This window comes from Drosophila pseudoobscura, chromosome 4 (assembly GCF_009870125.1).
Source record: "Drosophila pseudoobscura strain MV-25-SWS-2005 chromosome 4, UCI_Dpse_MV25, whole genome shotgun sequence".
In the NCBI taxonomy this organism is placed as follows: Eukaryota; Metazoa; Arthropoda; class Insecta; order Diptera; family Drosophilidae; genus Drosophila; species Drosophila pseudoobscura.
The window spans coordinates 3,044,877-3,070,379 of record NC_046681.1 but is presented as its reverse complement, the minus strand read 5'-3'; the positions used below and the strand labels follow the sequence as shown (position 1 = coordinate 3,070,379).

Sequence of the window (25,503 nt, the reverse complement as noted above, 5' to 3'; positions counted from 1 at the left end):
CATTTTATCGTTTCAGCTACTTTTTGGCTACTTACTTATTCTGCGATGGTTCTCTTGAGGGAATTACCCTAGTTGATTACCATGATTTTGGACGCCATACCATGGGCCATGGCCGTGCTTGGGTTTATAAAGAAGTGGTCAAAGGAATTTGTACCTCGCTAGTTAACTGGGATGCAATTGTGAGATTGCCATCTTTCCCAAGCAGAAAAAAGCTTGGTGGGATTCTTGTGCACAACTTGATCAAGGGTGACGTAGATAGCCCTGATTTGTTGAGCCGCATAAACTTCACGATTCCTAGACCCACTAGATATACTATACATATACCGTTGTCCCTTCCGCTTTGTAGATCGTATTATTCCTTGCATAAACCATTAAGGGTCTTTTGCTCGGATTATAATTCCCTTTACCATATTATATCCATTATTATCTGTAAGCTTACAAATAATTCAACCCCTGCTGCAACGCAGTGTAAGGGTAAGTGGCACCTGATGTTATCTGATGATTCGAGTAGCCATGATGTGCGCTTATTTCAGATGTCAATACGGGAGCCTTTGCCTATCCATGTGCTGGGGCTGTCATCGCGCGCCGTGTCATCCTGACGGCCGCCCACTGTGCGCTGGCCAAGGCCGATGGGCATCGACTGTAAGTGGGTCACAGACTCCAGTGGCAACCGGATGGACTCGTACTTATCGGATCTAATCGACTTTCACTCGACTCTTGCAGGTCGTCAGTGCGCGTGGGTGAGTACGGCACCTCCAGCGATCCGGACTGCGCCAACACCGGGTTCTGCGCTCCACGCTCCGTGAATCATGCCATCAGCCATGTGATCGTCCATCCAGACTACAAGCAAGGCAGCTACCATCATGACATTGCCCTCCTGGTACTCAAAACGCCGCTCAACTACTCGGGTAAGTGCCAATAAGAGGCATAGTGATAGAGGAGTATTCGTGAATGGGGTCCCAGGGGGCGGTTCCGCATGGCAGTGTCAACGTTAATTAAAAATCGTTTTGTTCTGTCATCTCTACATCCACTCGCTCCAAGTTCACAAATGTCGACCATGCTCCATGTTTACCCTCCATCTGGGTCGCATGTCGCTAATTTAAGGTTAGGATCCCATCCCCCACAAGAGGGGACTGGACTGGGTATGGCTTACTGGTTACTGGTTACTGGTTGCTGTTGATCGCTTAATTGGGCGGCGTTGGGCTTTGGTGCGTGCTTGCTGTTGCAGCTAATGACTTGAGCGCGACCTGGGCAATGGTCCGCTTTGATTGTCAGCTTTTAGTTTCGGCTCAATGGCTACGAACTTTGGATTCAAGATTCTGCATAGCTTTGCGATATATTGTAGAACATGGAAGGAGACCTGAAGCTCAAGCCAGTTCATTTTCTATGTGGCTGTAATGTAATTCTTTATACGTTCTAATCAATCATCGATCGATCATGGCTGCAGAAAAAGAGGGAAATTCGTAGGACTTGTAGACCGAGATCTTTTTCAGCAACAACGCAAGAATACATTACATTAATAATTCGTTCCATTGAGATCTTTTTGAGAACTGTTGCTTGATACTTTTAAATTGTTGGTTGCCGACTGAAAGATTGGCCTTAACCGAAACATGATGATGAAAGCGTAAAACTTTATGGCAGTCACTCCAAAAATATCACAACAAATAAGAGACGTTACACTGTCTGAACTGGACTCAAGATCCGAAGATCCGAAATCGATTGGCTAATTGCATGGTGTCCACGTCGCAAGCAACACATTATGTGCGAACCAAATTGGGCGTTACCCAGATGGCCGGCCAACTTGTTCTTGGTTACCCTTACTGCCTTATAATGACCAATAAAAGAACGTGAGCCGAACACGGGATTAATCAATGGGTCATGGCATGCAACAATGTTGCTACAGCAGCCGGACCTAAGATTAATAGCAGCCCTCCCTCCCATTTATATGTATTCTCGGTAGTGGCCACACAGCCGATCTGTCTGCAGAAGACACGCGCCAACCTGGTGGTGGGGAAGCGGGCGACCATCGCCGGATGGGGCAAGATTTCCACGGCGAGTATTCGCCAGCCTGAGATGACACATCTGGATGTGCCGCTGACCAGCTGGGACCTCTGTCTGCGCAACTATGGCTCTACTGGCGCCCTCGAGTCTCCCAATTCGATTGAAGGACAATGGATGTGCGCCGGCGGCGAGGGCAAGGATGTTTGCCAGGGCTTTGGCGGAGCGCCCCTGTTCATACAGGAGAACGGAATCTTCTCACAGGTACAGGTGAATTGTACTTCGTTGGAATTGCAAGCTAACAGTCCCTTCCACAGATTGGCATCATGTCCTTCGGCTCTGACAATTGCGGCGGACTGCCGAGTGTCTTCACGTCCGTGACACAATTCACCGACTGGATACTAGCAACTTAACCCAATCATTATATTACGTCAGATATCAATAGTGAATTTAGCATTATAAACTATAATTCAAATATGTAATACATACATAGGTACATATGTAGTGCATGTACTTGTATAGCACCTTCCATTGATCTTATATGTGGATCAGAGCACTCGCATGCACCCAATCAATTAATTTAATTGAATTAATTGAACTTTGACACGAACCATTCGTTGCTGCTTGAAAAATATGAAATGATCTTCTATACAAATGAGCTTCACTTACTCTCAAAGTCGCAAGTCGAGAAATTTTGTGGCCGGGCTGGAGTCGGATCATTATTATAGCCAGAAAAAGGAAAACAATTTTACTGTTCGGCCTTTCTTTCTCTCTCTCTTCCAGAGTAACTTAGTAATAACTCAAAGAGCGCACGTATCGACAGCAAAAACTCCGACTGTCCACTTTTAATTTCAGAATCGAATCAGCGGAATTTAATTTCGCAAAGCCCTTCATAGCTGAAGGGCGAAACCAATCAATTCTAATCAAAGTCTGTTAAAAGCGGATATATTTATTCAATTTTCCTTCAGCTCAAAAAGAGTTCAAGTACTATAGTACTATAGTATGTATGCCACAAATTCAAGTGTGTACAAATTTCGTGCTCATATTATGAATCAGCATAGTCTATGCTGTCAGAACTTCTCTTTCCCGCTCGTTAAAGTTAATAACTTCTTGAATGCTTGAATGCTTCTGTACCGTATAGGACTCCTCTGACTTGATTTCCTGCTGTCTGTCTGTCTGTCGGTGTGTTGTGTGTGTGTGTGAGTGTGTGTGTGTGTGTATGTGTGGGACTGTCTATGTATGTATACCGATTCTGGGGCCGACAATCAATGCCAAGCAGCTGTTGGAGTCAGCTGTTTTATGAGCTGGTTGGTCCTTGGCCAAAACTCTTAGCCGAATGCAGATGCTGGCGGCCAAGAACGAAGCAGTAAAAGTCCGAAGACTACACTGAGAGAATTAGTGGGCATCAATCCGAGCCCAGAACGATTCCATTGCATAAGGTATGGTGCCACTAGCGCAAACGACGCATTAATTTGACTCTTAACTTTTTCTCGGAAATCAAACGCCCTTTTAATCAATTTACGGCCTGCGTCTGATGCGGTAATACAGAAAAGGCCCCGCCGTGGCAGTGTATCAACTGTTTTGGATACCCCAGGGTCGGCCGCATAAGACACTAAATGAAAAATCAATTTGTTTGCTCTCCACAGACAGACGAGGTCCGGTCCCAGACGGCCAGTCGGCAAATGATCGTTGCGAGGGGCACATCGTCTGAACATTCTCCCCAAACTGCAGGTGTCGTCGTGAAATTTCTTCATAGTCTACGATTTATTCTTGCGTGATTGCTTACATCGAACAGTTTGGGGTTTGTTATAGTAAAGAAATTAAACGAGTGCTTAATAACTACAGACTGACTAACTAACAGACAGTCGTTCGAAATTCCGTGAGCCTCGAAGAACCCGATTCTGTTAAATAAAATGATACATCTACTTGTACATATTTGGTAGTTCAGCGATCGAGAGATTGTGACGATGCGGTCAAAGTTATAGTCATTGTCCAAGGCGTTTCTGAAAGGATAGGAAAACATATGTGGCTGTTACAAAATTTGGTTAAATCACAAAATCCAAGTAGTATTATACAAAAAAAAACGACTCGAACTTATCGCATCGCATCAATATGATCTTCAGCCGTGGCAAGTTTTGAGATCACCCCAGTTCGGGGTAAGCCCGCACCGCACACTCTCATGCACTGAATCGCTGCGAAAAGAGACGGACAGCCTTTTCCCGTAAACGTGAGACAGGGAATAGAGCGTAAAGTAAATAACATGAATAGCCAAAGAGAAATAAAACAGTACAAACAGAAAACATACAAATAAATAATGTGTAACGTGCGTATACTACATACACACGTACATCAATTTTTAGTGTCCAGTTCCATTGTTTGTGTGTGTGCGTGAGTACAAGTATTTGCTTATTCTGGAGCTTTTCGACAGCTAAGCATCAGCAGTGTCCAAAAACAAAGAGAAGAAACCCCTTCGGGAGCGCAAACTCGTGTGATTTTTCGCCCCCGATTGCGAGCTGAAACATCAGCGCGAAGAGCCGCTCTCATAAACATTGGGCTAATCAAGATGGGCGGCCAGCCAGCGCGCTAATTAGCCACACGGCAGCAAGAGTGCAAGAAAGACGGCGCAAGTGCAATACATACATATGTACATAACTGTAAGAATATCGGATCGAAAGCAGAGCTAAGCAATGTGGAGGAGCGTTCGGTCTCAGCAGAATCAGCAGAAAGAGCAACACGCAGAGAACAAGAATCAAAATCACAGCATGGGTTTTGGCCACAACGTTGTCGGTCTGATTCTTTTGGTGCTCACGGTCTGCTGCGGCGTGGGTGTGGGTGCGGTTGCGGCAGCTCCGGGCCCGGAGCACGAGTGTACCAGCATCGACATTCGCAATGAGTGCAGCAAAATGCACCTGCTGGACAACTGCACCGTGGTTACCGGCTACGTGATGATCACGCTCATTGCCACCCATCCGTACTGCAACTACTCAACGTACAAGTTTCCGAAGCTGAAGGAAATTACCGAATTCATGATCTTCACGGAGGTGCGAGGACTGACCCGCGTCGACGAAATGTTTCCAAATCTGACTGTCATACGCGGCCGTCGGCTGTTTCTCAACTACGCCCTGGGAGTGACCAATATGCCGGACCTAGAATACGTAAAAGAATAACAGCAATGCCAGGTAGAAATTTCAATCAACGCTTCCCTCCCCTTCCAGCTGGAATTCCCCTCGCTGGTGGCAATCCAACGTGGCCATGTATACATTGGAAATTGTCCCAAACTCTGTCAGCACGAAGGGGTTTGTGTAACAGGTGAAATGTTTCAGTTGTCATGTATAATGCTGCATTTGCCCTTCCTCCCCAACTAGGTTAATTGGGATCTTCTGACCCTTAGCCGGGGTGAGAATCACATCATGGTTGGATCCAGCAGGTGCAACACAAGTGTCTGCAGGGGATGCGACTCTTCCTACTGCTGGTCAACGTTCAAGTGTCAGCGGTCCCAAAATGACAATGTCGCCCACTATAAGGTGTAAGTACTCGTAAAGGCCTTGACAAGTCATGGGGCCAATGACATTTAATTCCGCTACACTGTACAGAAAAGTTGACTACTGCCATGACGAGTGTCTGGGGGGCTGTCACCAAAACGGATCAGCAACCGCCTGCCAGATCTGTCGCGGAATCAGCGACGAAGGCGTCTGTGTGAAGAGGTGCCCGGAACGCAAGTGAGTTAGCAAGGCTCGAAGATGGCGATTTTTAAATTATATTTTTTGATGCCTCATCTTAAATGTAATTCCTTTTGCAGGTATCTCCTGGAGCAGTATCAGCGCTGCTACACCCAGGAGGAGTGCGTGAAAAAGCACAACCACTTTACATTCGTTTCTCAGTGCGTCGGCTTCTGTCCAAGTGGCTACAGGGCCAATGAGAAGAACGAGTGCATGCGCTGTGGACCGCAGGAGGCCTGTATCAGTGTATGTTCGCCCGAACCGTCAAGCAATGCGATCACCATTTACAATCTTGGAGACGCAGAGGAGCTCCGTGGCTGCCAGATAGTCAATGGAAGCCTGATTATAACCATACGCAATCAAGTGAACGAGACACAGCTGGTCCAGAGCCTGACCAGCATTCGTGAAATACGTGGACACCTTAAAGTATATCGGTACGCATCGCAACGGATAACGGTAGGTTGTCATCAGTGAGTAAAATCTCGCCTTTTTGTAGATCGTCCCAGCTTAGAAGCCTAAAATTCCTTAGCAATTTGGAGCGGATTCATGGAGATCCTCTGGAGAATCGCCACTACGCTCTTATACTCTATGACAACAAGCAACTGGGCGAACTTTGGAAGCCAGAGAGTAAGCTGGAGTTCGTGGAGGGTGGCATGTTCATGCATCGCAACAACAAACTGTGCAACAAGCATATGAAGGAGTTCCAGGGTGTCGTGACTCATGACAGGTCACTGGATTCATTGCAGACCAGCGACCAAGAGGTTCTCTGCAGTCCATCAAAGTTGCTGCTATTTGTACAAGTAAGCTAAGTCAATCCACACATCATTAAAACCGGTACTCAAAAGTACATACATAGTTATTTTTCCGTCTGTCCGCCCATCCGTCCGTCTTTCTGCCCTTGTTTAACGCTTAGGTCTTAGAGATGATTGTAGCTGGAGCAAGCTTATTTGCACACTCCCGTTTCTTCGTTTTAATCATATCTTCACTTTCAGAAACGCACACATCGCACTGTGAAACTAAGCTGGCCTAAGTCCCAAACCAGCCATGAGCTTGAATTGGTCCACAGACCATTGCCGCCAGGAGTATTTTATCCAGAGGAAAGCGAGCTGGAAGCTCCAGTGTGCATACGCATCAATTGGCAGCGCCGCCTTCTCTTCCCCGATGAGCTTTCCGAAAATGGTACCCACTACTACTTCGTTTTAGACAAGCTAGAGCCGGACACTCGGTACGCCTGCCTACTACGAACTTTCGGAGGTGATCTCAGCCAGGAGGCACGCAGCGATCTGCTTTACGTGCAGACGGAACGGGACATACCCCAGCCACCGCTGCTGGAACTTGTAAGGAAAACAGATAGTTCGCTGACAGTGCGTATGAAGAGTCATAATCACTATCACTATATGTTGACTGTGTATGAGCTGGAGGACGATGAGGCTTACATCGATAGCCGCGATTACTGCCACCAGCCCTCCTATTTGTGGCAAGATATGGATGGCGGGCAATGGCGAGCATTTGAGGACTACGATGATTGTTGCGCACACCAGGCGGAACAGGCAGACGATCATTACTTTATTGCAGAGATGCGAAAGCAGTATCGGTGCAGCCTGGATAACCAAGATCAGTGTCACGATTTGGACCAGGAGCATGCCCCTCTGCTGAGGGTGCAACTACCCTTCAACACCTCGGAGTACGAACTCCGCCAGCTGCAGCGGTATCGACTCTATTCACTCCAGCTTCAGGCTTGCAGCGATCTGGGATGCAGTAGCCACACTACGCTCAACGAGCGCACCAACTACACACTGGGAGCGGACCTACTGACCCAATTGACCGCCTGTCGTGTCCCAGACAGCAACAAGTACATCCTTCGCTTTGCCGAGCCCGTCCAGCCGAATGGGCAGGTGGTCAGCTATGTAGTACACTATCGCAACAACCTGTCCGACAGCCATATGAGCTGCCTGACCAGGCTGCAGCACGCCACAGCTGAGTACGTGTACGCGGCGCAGCTGAACGTAACCTTCAGCGAATGCGCCGTCCGGGTACATTCCCTCGCAGGAGACGTGCTGACACCTTATGTGGCAATCACTTGGTGCAGTGAGCAGGAGCAAATACTTCCCCACAGTAGACCGACAAAGCAACTTAACACCTCGCTAGGTGTCTCACAGGTGAAAACAGCCTCGTCTCATTCACGCGGCATAAGCATATTTTTGGTTTGCTTCCTCTTCGGCTGCTCGCTGTCGCTAATGTGGATTTTGTACAAGCGCCGGTGCTGGCGAAAACTGCCTGGTCTCCGTCGCTATGTACCCGTGGTACAATGGTTGCGAGAGCGCCATCATACAGAAGATCGCGAGATCCTCGTAGATGGCTTCGAAACAGTTCGTTTTCAGAACAACAACAACAGCAGCCCGGATGATTATCGAATGTAAGCCCAAAACAGATATTAAATCTCAACTTACGAATACCAAGAGCGAAGTCAGGCAGGCCTTCGATTGCAGGGCGAGTTACATAGACGATGTGGGCTTGGTCGTGGAACAAGCATCTTCCTCGGTTTCAGTAGCGCCACTAGCCAGGAGTATTGCTGGAACGCTGGTTGAGGGCATCGCCAAAACCTCGTTGTCCGAGGGGGGGGTTGGCGTGCGCGGCGTCACCACCTGCTGGCGCGTCTTAATCCGCTCCAGCTTCGCTTGTTCATACTCCTTCAGTTCGGATAGCTTTAGTTGAATAGTTTGGAGTTCTCGGCGTCGCATCTTTTCTTTTGTGTAATAACTATCTATTCGTTAGAGAATGGATACTTTTTTGGATTACACCGGACTCCGGATATATGCAATAAAATAACATAAACAACTTAAATTTTACCGAAGGAGTTCTTGTTTTGTTTTGTTCATATCTATACCGATGGAAAAAAAATAGTTTAACCCACCTAACCCCCTTTCATTTAAAAAGATGTGTAACTTGACTGAAGCTGCGGAAATTAGTTATGTTTGTAAATACTTAAGGTAGATCTGTATTTACTTAAAAAATAAAAAGACCACGACATCTTTCTCGTGAACTGCGCTAATATTCTTCCAGTTTCATAATTTTGGTGGAATTTATTTTAATATCAACTGGTCGGCAATGGGTTAATTCCTCTTTGTCCATGATCGGAAATAATAATTCTCGGTTTGGATATTCGGTTTAATATTGGGTAGGACTTTTTGACCTGCACACATAACTTTTCTACAAGATTGGCTACTTTTAAGAAGTCCTTTTCATTGGATTGTTTATAAAATAAAGATGGCATTAATAAAAAAACACAAATAAACAGACGCAGTTTTAAAAAATTAATATTCAAGTTATGTTTTTCAAGTTGCCTTGAAACATTATTAATAATGTTTTATTCAAGGACTGAATATATATAATATATATCTCGATCCCGATATCAGACAATAAAAAGAATTCATTGGAACCTGGATGACATGATATACTTTTTCCCTATACACATACATACATATATAAAAAAAATAAATTTAAGAACCATGTGGTGTTCACCTCATAATTGAATTCAGACTACAATAATTAGTATTAGCTACTTATTTGCACTCGCATCCAAAAACGAGAAATAGAATGATTTCAAATTCATAAATCATAAATGATATATTTATCGATGTGTATAAAATGCAACCTGGATCAGTGCTGTGCTGGTTCCCACTTTTAAGCAGACTAAATAGCCGTTTTATCTCTAAATTAGTAAATGTAATATTATTAAACCAAAAATGTTTAGTATAATCTCGTCAATTTATGAATATCATTTAGTAGTAATTTAATTACTTAATGCATAATATTCAGTATAGTCACGTCCCTATTCCTGAGCTTGGATTCCACATTGGGGTCACAATTCGGTGGACATTCGAGCCAGATTTTCTAAAGAGCAGAACTAGCTATAAAATAGCCCATTTGGCAACAGTGAACCTTGTTTTCGAATTTCTTGCAGGTGATTTTTTTATTACACAAAATAAATAATCAGAGCCATGTCGAGGTTCAGTGGTGCGCTGCAGCTCACTGATTTAGATGATTTCATTACACCATCACAGGTTCGGTATCAGCAAAGTATGGTTTCAGTATTCAAAGCAATTTAACGTTTAACGCTATTTCACAATGATCCACTTAGGAATGTATAAAGCCAGTGACGGTAGATAAGACAGCAACATCAAAGACTGGAGCTAAAATCACTGTGCAGGAGGATGGGTACTACGAGGAATCAGAGGTAAGTTAAGTGGATGGATGCAAAGGACCGTTTTTCCTTTTCCTAAAAATGTATTTTAGAGCGGCAAACAAAAGCTGCAGAAGGTGGAAATCACTCTGCAGGATTGCCTGGCTTGCTCTGGCTGCATAACCTCAGCCGAATCTGTGCTTATCACGCAACAAAGCGAGGAAGAGCTACTGAAGGTATTGCGGGAAAATGCAAAAGTTAAAGCCACAGGGGACATGGAACAAGTTCGCACAATTGTTTTCACCATTGCCACACAGCCCCTTCTGAGCCTGGCCCATCGCTATCAGTTAAGTGCGGAAGAAACTGCCAGACACTTGGCCGGCTATTTTCGCAGCCTGGGAGTGGACTATGTCCTGTGCACCAAAGTGGCTGACGACCTCGCGCTCCTGGAGTGCCAGCAGGAGTTCGTAGAACGATACCGCGACAACGAGGAGTTGACTATGCTAAGTTCTTCGTGCCCTGGATGGGTATGCTACGCAGAGAAGACACATGGCAATTTTATACTACCTTACATAGCAACCACGCGCTCACCGCAACAGATTATGGGAGTGCTGGTGAAGCAATTTCTAGCGGAGAAACTGAATATACCTGGTTCACGGATCTACCACGTCACAGTGATGCCTTGCTACGACAAGAAGCTCGAAGCGTCGCGCATGGATTTCTACAGTGAAGTGAATGAATCGCGGGATGTGGACTGTGTTATTACTTCAGGTCAGTGGATCATGGAAGCGAACAAAATGAAAAACTAAAACAAATTAATAATTTCAATTTCTTATACTTGTAGTTGAGGTGGAACAAATGTTGAACGAAGATGAACGGTCACTTTCCGAGCACGAAGCGTCAGATCTGGACTGGCCCTGGTCGGAACAGAGACCGGAATCAATGGTCTGGTCACACGAGGCTACACTATCTGGCGGTTACGCAGAGCACATCTTTAAATTTGCAGCCAAAGAACTTTTTAACGAGGCTCCACCCACCGAGCTGATTTTCAAGCAGCTCCGAAATCGTGACTTTCGAGAGATTTCGCTGGAAAAGGATGACAAGACAGTTTTGAAGTTTGCTATCGCGAATGGGTTTCGAAACATACAGAATCTGGTGCAAAAGCTAAAGCGAGGCAAGGGGGCCAGCTATCATTTTGTTGAGGTCATGGCTTGTCCTTCCGGCTGCATCAATGGTGGCGCCCAGGTGCGTCCCACCACTGGCCAGCACGTCCGCGAGCTAACCCAGCAGCTTGAGGAGTTGTATAAGAAACTTCCTCGCTCTCAGCCTGACAACGCACACACGAAGCTGATCTATAGAGATTTTCTTGATGGGTCCCACACGGACAAGTCAAATGAGCTGCTCCATACTAGCTACCATGCAGTTGAGAAACTCTCAACGGCACTTAATATTAAATGGTAATTAGATGGTTGGTTTTACATACATATGTACGTCCATATATGTATGGTTAGTTCGATTTAAAATTGTGTTGAATCTGGAAAATGCTACCCCATTTTGAAGAAACAAAGAGTATTTTTTTTTTTTACGATGGCTCCAAGGGGGTTTGGAAACAACTTTCACCTTTTTGCATATTACGCACATCAGTCGGGCAAGCCCACTGCGCATGTCCAACCCAATGGCGAAGAGGACCACCGGCTGGAAGCGGCAACCGCAACGGCCATTTCCATTGGAATGCGGCATGTTGCTGTTGCTGCTGCTGCTGCTACTGCTACTGCTACTGCATCAGGAAGCATTTTTGGCGAAGGAAGGTCAAGTCGTGTTATCGTTGTCTGGTGCTGTGTGGCTGGTGGCTGGGTGAAAAAAATCAATGAGCTGGAGCAACTGTCCTTAGAAACAAAACGGACATCGTTGACATTTTTAATCAGTATTCGTTGGGGGGCTGATAAAATCAATACACATGCCGCAGGACTTCGAGCGAAGCGTATCCTGGCAGTAGGCTTTGCGTAACCAAGCAAAAAAGCTCTCAAAACCCAACAAATCACAATTGTGTTTTTATTATATAAGAAATTCAAGTGAGTGGAGATTACAGATTTAGATGACAAGATGTCGTCTCCATCAACACATCCGTATGGCCTCTCAGCGGATGATATGGCCACTCAGTACGGAGCAACGGCGACTAGAAGAGTCGGAGGTCTAGAGCGAGAAGATGCCTTGGAATATTTCATCAAGTTTCCCAAGCCCTCTGCAGAGAACGATTTTGTTTTGGCCAATGACAATGACAACGAGGATAACAATGTTCCCATTGTAATGCTGCTGGGCTGGGCGGGATGCCAGGACCGCTATTTGATGAAGTATTCCAAGATATACGAGGACAGAGGGTAAGTTTGTGGAGCTCTCTGCCGCCTGGGGTTTCATTTCCCTCTCTTTCAGCCTTATCACTGTTCGATATACGGCACCGGTGGACACATTGTTCTGGAAGCGTTCCGAGATGATTCCTATTGGCGAAAAGATCCTCAAGCTAATTCAAGACATGAACTTTGATGCTCACCCTCTGATTTTTCACATCTTCTCCAATGGCGGTGCCTATTTGTATCAGCACATTAATTTGGCTGTCATCAAGCACAAGTCTCCGCTGCAGGTGCGCGGCGTCATCTTCGACTCTGCACCTGGCGAGCGCCGTATGTTGGGGTTGTATCGCGCTATTACGGCCATTTACGGAAAGGAAAAGCGCTGCAATTGCATTTCAGCGCTGGTAATAACAATCGGCCTGAGTTTCCTGTGGTTTCTGGAGGTAGGTAGAATTTAACGATCGAGAAAAGCGAAGATCTAACGGCTCCAGTTTTCAAGGAAACGTTTGCGGCCTTTAAAAGCTTATTTGTGAAATCGTCACCGGTCCACGCCAGTCCATTTTGTGATCTAAAAAATGAAGCAAACAAATATCCCCAGCTTTTTTTGTATTCCAAGGGCGATGTGGTTATCCCTTATAAAGATGTAGAGAAGTTCATTCGGCTGCGTCGCGATCAAGGAATTGATGTTACGTCGGCTTGCTTCGAGGATGCTGAGCACGTTAAGATCTATACCAAATATCCCGATCAGTATGTCCAATGCGTCTGCAATTTTGTTAGGAAATGCATGGCACTACCTGCTTTTAATGTTACCGTTGCTCACCCGGGATGTGGGTCCAACGAGCTTCAAGAGAGGCAACAGCAGACAAATCTGAAGTACGATTAGATGGATGGAAACCGACGCAGGCACAAAATAATTGTAAAACCATTCGAGCAGTGTAACAATTAATTCTTAAAGAAAAATGTAATTACTAAACACAACTTTAAGCGCTTTATAGTAGAAACGAATTTAAGAGTTATTTAACTAAATCTTTGCAAACATTTTGCAAAATCCGCAGCAAAAAGCGCAGTTAATAAACCCTAATTTCAAAAAGTAAGCAACTGTTCGTCGTTTGCATCGACTGCTCTCTACTTACATATATGTAACTTGTAAAAGGCGCTTTTGGCACCTTACTCTTTAAGTTTAAATAGAAATGAGCGCGTGAAAAACGGTTCGAAAACGAATCAGTTGATGTCCTTTCCTTAATGGTGTTATTAGAAAATGTGATCGTATCGGAATTCACGAACATTTATAATCCCCCTCTTTCTGTTGAACTATCTATGTATCTGTTTTTCTTTGATTTTTTTTATCAGTTATGAGCTGCTATCAGTTATCTTTGCACCAAAGGATATTCGAATATTTCGCACTTGACATTAAATTGATAATAGCAATTGTCATTAGCTGTGCGGCACGCAGGCGAAAAATGTAAACAATCTTAAAGAGTAAATATGTCGAGTAGATTTCAATATTAAAATATTCAAAATACCGCAAACGAATCAATTCAGTTACAGTTTGAAGACCCATTCCGCATTATCTACTTCTGGAATAATCAAATATGAGCGTTCCGAGAAACATTTTTAAAAATGAAGCCATTCACTTGCTAAATACTATTTCACTCCGCAGGGCAGTAAAAATAAAAATCAACACTGCGTTGAAGCATCACGCCAGCCCTGGCGGCTACTCAGTTTCAAGATGGCGGAATGTGCGAAGAAGAAGAGAACAAAAAGCAAGCGAAAAATCTTTAAGCGTATTTAAATGTATAAATGCAAACAGCTCTACATCTTTCAAGCCTCAGCACACTTTAAAAGCTAAACTTATCAACTTTAAGACAACACAAGCACAGCTGCCACCTTGTGTTTGCCACTCCAAACCGCCAAAGAACTGAGTTGAGCCAAAAAATCGAAATCTTGCATCGACGGACGGCCCGAAGGTATCCCTACACGCAAGAAGAAAAGTCAGTCATTTATTGGCTGAGCACTGAGGAGCGTTCTCGCCAAATTGAGGTAAATGGTCAATTAACCCAGAGCAGAGGGTTCTCAGTCCGCTGCACTGACTGACTCCTCGGTGCTCTCCCTCCATCTGAAGATACGCGCATCACCACACAACAAAATTCGACACATTTCGCCGCCACGCCGCGCTCTGTGTCTGTGTGTGTGCTGTTGGCCCTTCTAAACTACTGCTTGAATATTAAACTTTTGCAACATTTGCAGACTCCAGAGCACAGAAAGGGTTCCTGCCCAGGCGGCTAGGGTGTTATAACCAACGAACTGCTCCGCCACAGCTAGAAGCAGACTATGTCTGACTTTCTGCGTCAACAGAATCCACAAGAGCATACATAGCCATGGCTGCGACGAGGAAATTGCAAGGTAAGCAAAACAGATTTCCTTTTAAAAGTGTTTGCAATATGTGTGTGTGTGTGTGTGTGTGTCTGCCTTCTCAGCTCTACAGTGCTCTACATTTGCATAAACAAGTGAAAATGTCTCCTAATTACAAACAACCACATCTGTATTTTCTATTTTCTCTGTGGGGCTAGGCGAAATTGATCGATGCTTAAAAAAAGTAGCCGAGGGCGTCGAAACGTTTGAAGATATTTGGAAGAAAGTACACAATGCTACGAACACTAACCAGAAGGTAAGACTTGTAAACTGATCTGTCTAGCGGATGGTTTTACACACTGTATCAACAAATGGATCAAACGGAGCTCAGCTCTACTCCATATTCTACTCCACTCCACTCCGCTCTCTCTTGAAGTTCAGCAAGCAAATTAATTCGAATTTTGTTCCTTGCCTTTCTTTCCACAGCAAAAACATCTGCAGGAGAAATATGAGGCAGATCTCAAAAAGGAAATCAAGAAACTTCAGCGATTACGAGATCAAATCAAATCCTGGATTGCCTCGGCCGAGATCAAGGATAAGAGCTCTCTGCTTGAAAATCGAAGGCTCATTGAAACGGTGAGATTTTCTAAATAAACTGGATCGTATTGGATGTGACTGAAAATCATTCATTCTCTAACAGCAAATGGAACGCTTCAAGGTGGTCGAGCGCGAGACAAAAACAAAGGCTTACTCCAAGGAAGGCTTGGGCGCCGCACAAAAAATGGATCCAGCCCAGCGGATCAAAGACGATGCGCGAAATTGGTTAACCAGCTCAATAAGCTCACTGCAAATACAAATTGATCAATACGAAAGCGAAATTGAGTCTCTGCTGGCGGGTAAAAAGAAACGATTAGACCGGGATAAGCAGGAGCGCATGGACGACCTGCGGGCCAAGTTGGACAGGCATAAATTTCACATAACAAAGCTGGAAACTCTGCTTCGGTTGCTCGACAACGACGGCGTCGAAGCGGATCAAGTGAACAAGATCAAAGACGATGTCGAATATTACATTGATTCGTCGCAAGAGCCTGACTTCGAGGAGAATGAGTTCATCTACGACGACATCATTGGCCTGGACGAGGTGGAGCTCAGCGGGACGGCGACAACGGACAGCAACAATAGCAACGAAACCAGCGGGTCCCCTAGCAGTGTTACCTCCGGAGGCAGTCCATCCCAATCGCCCGTCACAGTACAACAAGTGCTGCCGGCATCCGTGCAGGCGGCAGCGAATACTGGTAGCAGCGCGGCCAGCGCTGCCTTGTTCCAGCAGCAACAGGCAGCGGCCCAGTCGAATGGCAGCAATGTGGGATATGCGAGCGATACCAGCGCGGCCTCATCTTCGGCGACAACGTCGACGGATCCGGCGGGCAGCGCGGCCACCTTAAGCGGGGGCGGAGGCGGCGGCAGCGGCGATAAACGCAACAAAAGCAGCGAAAGCAATACCATCAGCAAATCGAAAGTAAGTATTGTGGATGAACATGGAGATCATATGGAGGCAGAACCCTTATTTCCTTATTTTCTTAGCCACAACCCCAGCAGATCATCAAGCCCACGCCCGTTCGTGCGACGGCCAAGGTGGCTCCGGGTAGTGAAAGTAAGTACCTATAACTGTACCTGTCGTCTCTTCCTAATGACTCTCCATTGTTTAGCTCAAGTCAAGATTGTCAGCTCAACGCCCAGCAAAAACCAGCAGCTGCCCACGGCTGCAGCGGTGGTAGCTGCCTCCAACTCAGCCCCGAGCAGCAGTAGTGGCAACGGTAGCGGCAACGGCAGTGGAAGCTCTAGTGTGAGCGCAGGCACGGGGGCGGCCGCACCAACAGCCAGTGGTCACAATCCTGCCGTACAACCGCATGCCCCAACGCCTGGCCTAACTGCCGCCAGCATCGCTGCTGCAGCTGCCGCAGCAGTCGTCTCAAGTTCTGCTACACCAGCGATTGCAAGTATCAGCAACGTTCAAGGCCAATCTGTGATTCAAGCAACACCAACAATTGCATTTGCGGCGGTGGCAAAACACAACACATGTATGCGCCAGATACAGGCATGCGTAAAGTTCTTATTTATCGTGGAGTCCTCTTTCTAGCACTCCTGGAAAACGGTCCTGTACTGCAACAGCAGCCCATATCCACAACGGTAGCCGCCATTGTGGGAGCCGGCGCACAGACCCAACAGCCACAACACCAGCAGCAACAGCCGGCACAATTATCCAATCTTCAAACAAATTCCTCACACTTGCAAAACGGTATGATGTCCCAATATCTGTCGGGAACGGCACAACACATTTGGTTCAAGCCTCGGATTGGCCACCCGACAGATGTTGATCAGAATTGGTTAAAGCCCCTAAAAAAAGCATTTCCCCTGGGAGCAGCCAGACGGCTCTTCCCCTGTGCCATTTAACCAAATTGATTGAAAATGTATTTGATATTTGCAGGTCTACCTGTCTCGGTCAGTAGTAGTGACAGCAATAGCAATGTCGTTGATGCAATTTCATTGAAAACCATGGCCCAGGAAGCCATCAATCGATCCGCGATCGATGTAAATTCGCTAAGCCAGCAGCCGCAGACGCAGCAGCAGCAAAGCAACATTGACACGAGGCAGCAGCAGTCGCAGCAATCACTCCTACAACAGCATTTTAGTACGGAAAATACTGCCAACCAGCCGCAGCAAGTGGCGTCCCAACAGCAGCAAAATGCAGCTGCAGCTGCAGCCGCAGCCGCAGCTGCTGCTGCGGCAGCGGCTGCAATGGGAACAATTGCGGCTGCAGCACATGCCGCGGCAGCCAGCAATGGATCCACAACTGGCAGTGGGCTCATGAATCTGGCAAATGCTGCGGGTCAGCCAACCAGCGGTAGTGCCAAGACGCATACTTCCCAACAGCAAATGGCCACAACGGAAGCCCACATTCCGACTCTGCTGGGAGTAACGCCGTTGGGGCCAACGCCACTTCAGAAAGAACATCAGGTGCAGTTTCAAATGATGGAGGCCGCCTACTATCACCTGCCACAGCCCATGGATACGGAGAAGCTACAAACGTATTTCCATCGCGCCCCTGTCCCCACTCCAGCGCACTATCCCCAGGTGGGTCTTCATGCGAATAGTGTATGAATGCGAATGAATTACAATTTTACAAATAAAATTTTCACTTCAATCCAGGCACAGCTGCCAATATACGATACTGTTGAATTTTATCAACGACTCTCAACGGAGACGCTGTTCTTTGTATTCTACTACATGGAAGGCTCCAAAGCCCAATATCTGGCCGCAAAGGCACTGAAAAAGCAAAGCTGGCGATTCCACACCAAGTACATGATGTGGTTTCAACGGCACGAGGAGCCCAAGATTATCAACGATGATTACGAACAGGTGAGCAAAGGAGATCAAATGGCAATGGCAATGGCCGGAGAAATTAATCAGCAGCAGCAACAGCAGTCTATTGACCAAGAACTTTCCTACCTTTCCCCTCTATTCCCAGGGTACGTACATCTATTTTGACTATGAAAAGTGGAGTCAGCGAAAGAAGGAGGGATTCACCTTTGAATACAAGTACTTAGAAGACAAGGAGCTCAATTGATAATGTTGCGATGTGTGTTGCTTCGTCTGTCTATAAGAAATTCAATCCATTAAAAAAATAAATGAAACCAATACCATTTTCATAAAAAACCACAACCACAACCCCACCCGCTCCCAAACTCAAACCCATAACCATTACACTTACATATGCCTAGAAACAATAAACAACAGAGAGAGAGAAGAGGAAAGAAAAATAAGCGATAACGCCAGCAAACTGTAAACATAAGTTAAAAGGAAAAAAATGAAGTATGATAATTGTTCGGAATGCATGTAAAAACATATGCTTTTTTATATAAATGTTTTATTGTTTATAATTACGTTTATTTTTTTTACACTATTCGAACCATCTCACACGGCCCTCCAGAAATCAAGCTCAAGAGAGATACAGAATAAGAATCGAACCATGCAAAACTCCCAGACCCCAGATCAGATCCATGTCGCTTAGCGTTCCTTCAATCCATTCAAGCAAATAGCATTGCAAATAGTTACGTGATTCCCTCTCAACTCCTAATTCGCATAATGTATAAAAGTCGCATCCGAATGCAGTACACTTTTAATGATAAAAAACAAAAACACAAAAAAAAAAGAAACATCAAAAACATTTAGCGCACCGATTTTTATGCGTTTTTTCGCGTTTAGAATAAGACGCGAAAGAAAAACAAACAAATTTCAGCTGATCTTATTTAAATTTATTAATGTAATTACGATTACTAAGATCATTGATTAAGTTGCATGATGTGCCGAAAGGCTAGGAAACAAAACAACAAATTAATGCATAAATGAAACTTTTTTAAATATAAGAACAAAAACAAAAACAAAATAAAAGCGTGAGTAAATAGTTGAACTTATTCGGCGTTCTGTTCTTTTGATTTTTCTACGTTGGAATGGTTCTAGCCTTTGCTTTAAGATGTGTTTAGAGTGTTTGCTTTCGACCTCCTCGTTGGATCCGAGATCTCCTCCAAATGGCATGGCACCGAAGTAAAAGCTAGAACTTGTTCCGTTAATTCATTTTAGACGCTTGTTTTTAGATTTTGTTCTGATGGAGTGTTTACATGTTAATATTAATAGTCAAATGATTAATTTAATGGATAAAGAAAAGGGAAAATAACCGCATTTTAGAATGTTTTTGCGTAAATATAGCATTTTTGCTAGCAATGTATGAGGAAATATTTAACAATTTTACAAAAATAGTTTTAAACGCATGCAGAACAACAAAACGAAAAAAAAAATGAAAACATTTTAAAGATTAATGAAAATGCATCAAAATATACATGACATTCAATTACATGGCATGGACTTTATTGTACAGTTTACAGAATTTCAACCTGCAGACCTCTTGTTCTAGTGTTCTAGTTCGTGCCCCATACAACATCATCTTCATCCTGATCGTCGTGACCCCAACCCTGATTCGCCTCATCGCCCAGATCGTCACCATTGGGGGTCACTGTGGCTGCCGCAAAGCGACTGGCGTCCACATGAATCACCTCTGTCGGGGCACTGCTACTAGTTGCTTTGCATTCTATGACCGGCTCCATGTCCTTGAAAAAATCAAACTCTGTCAACTCTGATCTACCCGGCGGCGTAGCCAACTGCACTTGTATATCGAGGGCATTCAGATCATCGATGAGCATGCGACTTGGTTGCGCCGCTAGCTTGGTGGTTGATATTGATAGGTTGGAGCAGGCGGTACGGTAGGAGTCGCTCGAAGAGGCTTGCGTCGCCTGCGTAGAGGCACTACTGTTGGTCTCCAAAATATTCAAAGCCAACTCGCCAGTGGGCAACTGTTCCTCCAATCCGGCTTGCTTAACATGCAGGCGCTGCAGCTCATCTGTAGTGTCCCAGTCGGACCAGACCTCCTCCTCATCCGCATTGATCAGTGTGTTGTCGTGGTCAGCGGTGGAACTATTGGAATTGATTTCAGGGTCGCTGCTGCGGTCCGTCTCCTGAGGTTTCTCAATTAAATTCGTCTGATCTTTCTCGTCTTCTCCGCCATCAGGACTAAGTCGCAACGACAGAGGAGCTACATTGTTTTCCGTTGGCAGGGGGCTGCCGGAAACCATGAATTCGTCGTCTTCTGCATCTATGGAATTGCCATTCATTAAAGGAGTTATGGAACGCGGCTCTGTCAACAGATGCTGGCTGTCTGTGGATACAGCTGCATGCGGGCGACCATCGGAAAAACAGCGGCGACGGTCTCCACCTAGAACTTTATTTGCCCCTAAAATAGGCACCAAATCAGCCATGGACCTTAATGTTTTGGCCACTAGCACGTCATTGGTGTCGCTCATTCCGAGCTGCAAATGCGGGAGAATCTCACTCTGTAGCTGCTCATCGTCCAAGAGACGAACGTACTCCATAAAATAGTCCAATAGTATCAAACGGATTTGTGCATCTCGGAGGCGGAACATCTTGAGTATATGTGGAAGAAGATACTGTACGTAAGTCTGTGGAGAAAACAGAGATACCGTTGCGCCTGCGCCGTCTGTGACCTTTGTCCGCAGCACGTACGGTTGTACACACAGTTGGGCGGTGGGATCGAGTAGAACCATCCTGGAGAGCAAATCGCTGGCAAGCTGAGAGGCCACCATTTGCTCATCAAAGCAACGCAAACGATCAATTAAAGTGCTAAAAAATTGCTGGCGCTCTTGGATCGACTTCAACGGCAACTCAAAGAGAAAGGAATGTATTAGTACAAACTCATGATTGAAGTACGGATGCAGTAAGACGGCTGAAAGCTTGGGTCTTAGCTCCGTGTTTTTGTGTTTTAAGTGGGTGCTGCAATACTCGCGAAAATCGGGCACATGCGGAGTACCAGCGTCGCCGGCAGCAGGTCTACATTTTTCCAGGACACTCTCGCATAGGGAAGCAAAAGCGAACTGCTCAAAATCTTCCCCGAGGTTTTTTGGATCCATAAAAGTACTTGCAAGATCGAGCAATTGTTTGTTAACCTCTTTAGCCTTCCAAACGTACTCGAAGCCAGCCAGACGCCAGCTCCCACTGTCTGTCACATAAACGGAATGTGTGCATATATTCAAATGTCTTGCCAGTGCCTTTTCAATCAAAAATATTAGGCTGCACAGTATAGTTCGTAGACCCAGGCACACTTGTATGTCGCTCTGTTTAGCTAGCACGTCGTTAAGTGGCCTGACTCTCTCCGTGGCAAGATGCTTTTGTCCCGACTGTTCCCATGTGGTCACATATTTTAATATGTACGGATGTCGATAGATCATGAGGTTCTAAAAAAAGCTTGCTTAATTATATACCTTCGGGAAGGATTTACTTTTCTCATTCATACCTTTATGGCTCTCTCCATAGGGCCCACTGGACTCCATAGTTGCCCCTTCACTAGAATTTCACCTTGAAATATGGACAGAAGTTGAGCGCCGCCGCCCTCTTCGTTGGACGTCGTTGGGGATTCTGCATTATATAGGGCCCAGAAGTCGTTGACCTCTACCGCATTTTTGTCAATAATTAAGCCTTTTAACTTGCTTCCTTCATTGCCCATTGTTGTTGGAGCCTAGAGCTACTTCTTTTTTCCCAACTCAGCTGTTCGCATGGAAACTAATTGGAAACATACCTTTTTCCACATACTCTGCAGACGTTTCAAAACGTTTCACGACATAAAAAACCGCTACATTCATATATGTATGTGCAATCATGTTTTTAATGTTTTGAGAAGCGCAGTGTTAGCAGTAAAAGTGATAAGCGGATCGACTCATAATTGCATCAAACCAAAAAGAATTAAAAAAAAAGGAATTTTTAGTTTACAATTCTATATTGCACACAATTTTTTGAGGGAGAACAGGGAGGATCAAGAGAATGAAATTAGCCGGCATGAAAACTGGTCGAAAAGCTTCGCGAATGAATCGATTTCTAAATACCTTTTCAAAATTTTGAATAGATCCACACGGTTACCGCATAAATCGTCGACAAGACGGCACTTGCACAATCCCCAGGCAAAGTGTTTGCACGAAAATTGTAACCTCACGTATCAAAACAAAGTTGGCAAACCCCGCTAAGTCTTAAAGATGCGCGCATGGCCTTTTTGAAAAACACAATTTCTTAGACTTGAATTCAGACGGATTCAGATCTCATAAATCGTCTTCTCATAGATCATAAATATCGTCATAACGAGCAACAATATATATACACTATATACTGTATGGTTAGTGCTTGTAGCAAGTTGTGATCAATGGAAATTTTAGCAATGGGTTATTTTGAAACACACAATAAACCGCTGATCAAGTGGGCTGCAATGAGTCTGGACTTTTGGACTCTAATTGAGTATAAGTGGAGCTTCCTTGCAGCAAAAGTTTATGCCTTTACAAGGCAGTACGATACCTTGAAGGACTTAAATCATGAATGGGACAATTTTGAGGTATTATCTCTACCAAAACTTCATTAATTATTAATAGAGTTAATTATTCTTAAAACTTTTTCCTTGGAACTGTTTTTCCATACAAAATATATATGGCTGATGTACCCATTTTCTTTGACAAAAATATATATTTTTGTTTTTTTTAATTAAAAAATTGATTTTTGAAATTTTTTCTGGCTATTTGTTTTGAACTTATTAACAGCTAACCAAATAAAAATATAGAAAAAATCAAGAAAATATGGTGTTGAAACAAACGTCACCTTTTACAGCAATTTCACTAAGGTAGCAAGAGAATATATAAACAGAGGAATTTGATTTCCGATCATGGACAGAGAACGATTAGACTATTGTCGGCCAGTGAATATTAAAATACACTCTACGACAATTGTGAATTTTGAAGAATTTAATCGCAGTTCAGGTGAAAGATCTCGTGGTCTTTTATTTTAGCAAAGATAAAACATAGGGTGGATCTAAAAGAAGAACTATAAGAATAGTTATTGTTAATAGTAATATTTTCCGCGGTTTAGCTCTAGTGTTATCCTGTTTAAATAAATGGGGCTTAAGTGGGCTAAGTTTGATTTCTTACCGATATACTGTTGTTGAGGCACCAAACTAAAACAATTAGAGCAATCGTCGTAGCAGGAAAAAAATCAAGTATTTAAAATGAGCCAGTCAAGTAGAAAATTGATTCATTAATCGGATAAAAATATGTGCGCGTGGCTAAATGTTCTATATAGCCAGTATTATTCGGAGGAAGATCAAAATTGAGCAATATCCTTGACGGAGAACGATTAACCTATTATAAGCGAAGCGGGTATTTCAATATTCCACCGAAAATAATGCAAATTTAATCATTTTAGAGCAGTTCAGGTGAAAGATATCTCATAAAGATGGCATGAATCTACAAGAAGAATTTACAATCGTTAATATTTTCCACCTTTTACCTCAAGTAGTTAAAAGTATTTTAATAGAGGGGGCTTAAGTGGGCTAAGTTCGGCTATATGTTGAGGCACCAAAATAAAACAATTAAAGCAAGGAAAACAAATCAAGTATTACAAACAAGCCAGTCAAGTAGGAAATTGATTTTATCTATCTAGTAATATTAAACCGGATATCAAAAACGAGGAATATGTGTGATCGAACTTAAATAATTCGTCAGCATATTTAAGACCGTTTAGTTATATTTATTGTGTGTGTGGAGCATGTTTATGTTTTAATTTTCTCGGCCGCGGTCAAACTCAGAAAATCAGTTGAATCTCGAAAAATATATATAATCAGCATCCGTCAAAATTTTCTTTGTTAATAACGCATTTGCGCACACTATAGCAAAGTGTCTGCGTTCAGGAACACACCGATACGAATGCTGGCAGGATTTCGATTCTGATTCCACTTTTAAACAGGCTTGGCTTTAACTTATACATATCAACTAATTGACTTTTAGGTGGAAAATTATAAAAATATGGATCTGTACGACGATATAGACAAAGCTCGAGCTAGTCAAATAGATGGATGGTCATCGGGCATCAAAATGCTGCAAACACAGCTCGCAGTTAAAAAGGCACAGCTTCCCAAACCAAAGGAACCGATTAAGAAACCGGTGAGATTGTCTGAGGAACATAATTTACCCCATTGTACAACTTTTTTTATCTTCAGCTAATGACACCGCTGGTAAATCTCCGCGCCAAGCGCCCTGCGGAATCGGAAACTCCCCCCTTTTCGAACATTTCGGGGGCCAAACCCGTAATTTCGGGCACCGCTTTGCCACCTCCGGTACTTGAATGCATAAAGAAAGATGACTGGGATTTTGTGGATGAGTACGATCCGCAGTGGCCCAACGAGTATGAGAAACTAAAAGAAAAAACGAAGAACAGTGAAAAGTCACGAAACAGTGGTGTTGGCGGCGCTGGAGGATGCGGCCGCGAAGACCGCGATCGCGATAGGGATAGAGATCGAAAACGTGGTCGCAGTGGACGCCGAGAAAACCACAGAGATGACGCCTCACGTTCACCGCCGTCAATGAAGTTCAGCGGATTTGGTCAGAGACAAAGCGATGAGGACAAGTACAGTCCCCCACCCCCGGGATCTGTAGCAAAACAAGGAGGGGGCGCCGCAATCGCTCCCCCGCCGTCACTGCAAGAGATATCCATCGACAATGGAGATGGTTCCTCCAACGTAACAATACCGTACTCAGCAAGTTCGGTGGCTGCCAAGATAATGGCGAAATATGGTTTTAAAGATGGACAGGGACTGGGAAAATCAGAGCAGGGAATGTCCATGGCCTTGCAAGTGGAGAAGACCTCGAAGCGTGGTGGACGCATCATTCACGAAAAGGATGTGTTTGTGACGCCACCATCCACGTCGCCTCCCTCAGCGTCAAGCCCGGGCCATTTGGCTATGCCACCACCGCAGCTTCCAATGGCAGTGACTGCACCTGCTGCCACTGAGCCTGTCCCCAGCATTACAGAAATAATGAAAGATCCTAGTAAAGTGGTTTTGCTACGAAACATGGTTGGTCCTGGCGATGTAGATGAGGAGCTGGAGCCAGAAGTGAAGGACGAGTGTAACACCAAGTATGGGGAAGTGAATAGTGTCATCATTCATGAAGCGTTCGGAACTTCGCCAGAAGATGCCGTCAAAATCTTTGTGGAGTTTAAGCGCATTGAAAGTGCCATTAAAGGTAACTATCGTCTATCGTGTGTGTATCGTCTATTTTGTTTTCACATTTTAGCTAATGCGTCTACGTTTAACCTTCCAGCTGTTGTAGATCTTAATGGGCGTTTCTTCGGGGGACGACAAGTGCGTGCTGGATTTTACAATTTTGACAAATTTAAAAGTTTTCAATTAAATTAGTTTTTGCAAACAAAAAATGCAGTTTCTATTTGGTATAGATCGCGCCTG

General features: G+C 44.5%; 8 protein-coding genes across 12 annotated transcripts; 6 read left to right on the top strand and 2 right to left on the bottom strand.

Annotated features, from left to right (window-relative positions):
- Positions 1-86: 86 nt before the first annotated feature.
- LOC6902740 (CLIP domain-containing serine protease 14D-like) lies at positions 87-2,426 on the top strand. The gene is made up of 5 exons (XM_002133218.3): positions 87-474; positions 534-642; positions 724-908; positions 1,961-2,262; positions 2,316-2,426. Exons 1-5 carry the CDS (start codon positions 102-104, stop codon positions 2,409-2,411), a joined length of 1,065 nt encoding a protein of 354 aa, XP_002133254.3. The 5' UTR covers positions 87-101; the 3' UTR covers positions 2,412-2,426.
- A 1,231-nt stretch (positions 2,427-3,657) lies between these two features.
- On the top strand, positions 3,658-8,176 carry LOC4816627 (insulin receptor). Of its 3 annotated transcripts, XM_033379955.1 has the most exons (8): positions 3,658-3,729; positions 4,427-5,153; positions 5,214-5,294; positions 5,364-5,524; positions 5,592-5,717; positions 5,798-6,151; positions 6,214-6,517; positions 6,710-8,176. In XM_033379955.1, exons 2-8 carry the CDS (start codon positions 4,686-4,688, stop codon positions 8,135-8,137), a joined length of 2,922 nt encoding a protein of 973 aa, XP_033235846.1. In that variant the 5' UTR covers positions 3,658-3,729; positions 4,427-4,685; the 3' UTR covers positions 8,138-8,176. The 3 variants fall into 3 exon arrangements, with proteins under 3 accessions (XP_033235846.1, XP_001356288.4, XP_033235847.1); XM_001356252.4 differs by lacking the exon at positions 3,658-3,729 and having other exon boundaries at positions 3,995-5,153; XM_033379956.1 differs by lacking the exons at positions 3,658-3,729; positions 4,427-5,153; positions 5,214-5,294; positions 5,364-5,524; positions 5,592-5,717 and having other exon boundaries at positions 6,032-6,173; positions 6,247-6,517.
- On the bottom strand, positions 3,744-8,489 carry LOC4816661 (uncharacterized). Its single transcript, XM_015181374.2, has 2 exons — positions 8,168-8,489; positions 3,744-4,001 (listed from the first exon to the last, which is right to left on the bottom strand). The coding sequence occupies exon 1, from the start codon at positions 8,456-8,458 to the stop codon at positions 8,213-8,215; it is 246 nt and encodes an 81-aa protein (XP_015036860.1). The 5' UTR covers positions 8,459-8,489; the 3' UTR covers positions 3,744-4,001; positions 8,168-8,212.
- A 1,131-nt stretch (positions 8,490-9,620) lies between these two features.
- LOC6902741 (probable cytosolic Fe-S cluster assembly factor GL21135) lies at positions 9,621-11,467 on the top strand. 2 transcript variants are annotated; one of them, XM_002133219.3, is made up of 4 exons: positions 9,621-9,781; positions 9,859-9,954; positions 10,014-10,671; positions 10,745-11,467. In XM_002133219.3, exons 1-4 carry the CDS (start codon positions 9,719-9,721, stop codon positions 11,359-11,361), a joined length of 1,434 nt encoding a protein of 477 aa, XP_002133255.2. In that variant the 5' UTR covers positions 9,621-9,718; the 3' UTR covers positions 11,362-11,467. The 2 variants fall into 2 exon arrangements, with proteins under 2 accessions (XP_002133255.2, XP_033235845.1); XM_033379954.1 differs by having other exon boundaries at positions 9,623-9,797.
- A 195-nt stretch (positions 11,468-11,662) lies between these two features.
- LOC4816337 (transmembrane protein 53) lies at positions 11,663-13,342 on the top strand. Its single transcript, XM_001356254.4, has 3 exons — positions 11,663-12,278; positions 12,331-12,691; positions 12,748-13,342. The coding sequence occupies exons 1-3, from the start codon at positions 12,004-12,006 to the stop codon at positions 13,129-13,131; spliced, it is 1,020 nt and encodes a 339-aa protein (XP_001356290.2). The 5' UTR covers positions 11,663-12,003; the 3' UTR covers positions 13,132-13,342.
- Positions 13,343-13,953: 611 nt separating this feature from the next.
- On the top strand, positions 13,954-19,071 carry Not3 (CCR4-associated factor Not3). Of its 2 annotated transcripts, none has more exons than XM_001356255.4 (11): positions 13,954-14,215; positions 14,496-14,651; positions 14,819-14,916; positions 15,087-15,236; positions 15,301-16,119; positions 16,185-16,254; positions 16,310-16,681; positions 16,741-16,899; positions 17,089-17,735; positions 17,811-18,020; positions 18,130-19,071. In XM_001356255.4, exons 2-11 carry the CDS (start codon positions 14,627-14,629, stop codon positions 18,226-18,228), a joined length of 2,649 nt encoding a protein of 882 aa, XP_001356291.3. In that variant the 5' UTR covers positions 13,954-14,215; positions 14,496-14,626; the 3' UTR covers positions 18,229-19,071. The 2 variants fall into 2 exon arrangements, with proteins under 2 accessions (XP_001356291.3, XP_015036862.2); XM_015181376.2 differs by having other exon boundaries at positions 13,954-14,288.
- Positions 19,072-19,473: 402 nt separating this feature from the next.
- Positions 19,474-22,567, bottom strand: LOC6902742 (protein-associating with the carboxyl-terminal domain of ezrin). Its single transcript, XM_002133220.3, has 2 exons — positions 21,523-22,567; positions 19,474-21,463 (listed from the first exon to the last, which is right to left on the bottom strand). Exons 1-2 carry the CDS (start codon positions 21,730-21,732, stop codon positions 19,577-19,579), a joined length of 2,097 nt encoding a protein of 698 aa, XP_002133256.3. The 5' UTR covers positions 21,733-22,567; the 3' UTR covers positions 19,474-19,576.
- Positions 22,568-23,572: 1,005 nt separating this feature from the next.
- Positions 23,573-25,472, top strand: Spf45 (splicing factor 45). The gene is made up of 4 exons (XM_002133221.3): positions 23,573-23,676; positions 24,047-24,202; positions 24,259-25,282; positions 25,361-25,472. Exons 2-4 carry the CDS (start codon positions 24,065-24,067, stop codon positions 25,453-25,455), a joined length of 1,257 nt encoding a protein of 418 aa, XP_002133257.1. The 5' UTR covers positions 23,573-23,676; positions 24,047-24,064; the 3' UTR covers positions 25,456-25,472.
- The last annotated feature ends 31 nt before the right edge of the window (positions 25,473-25,503 follow it).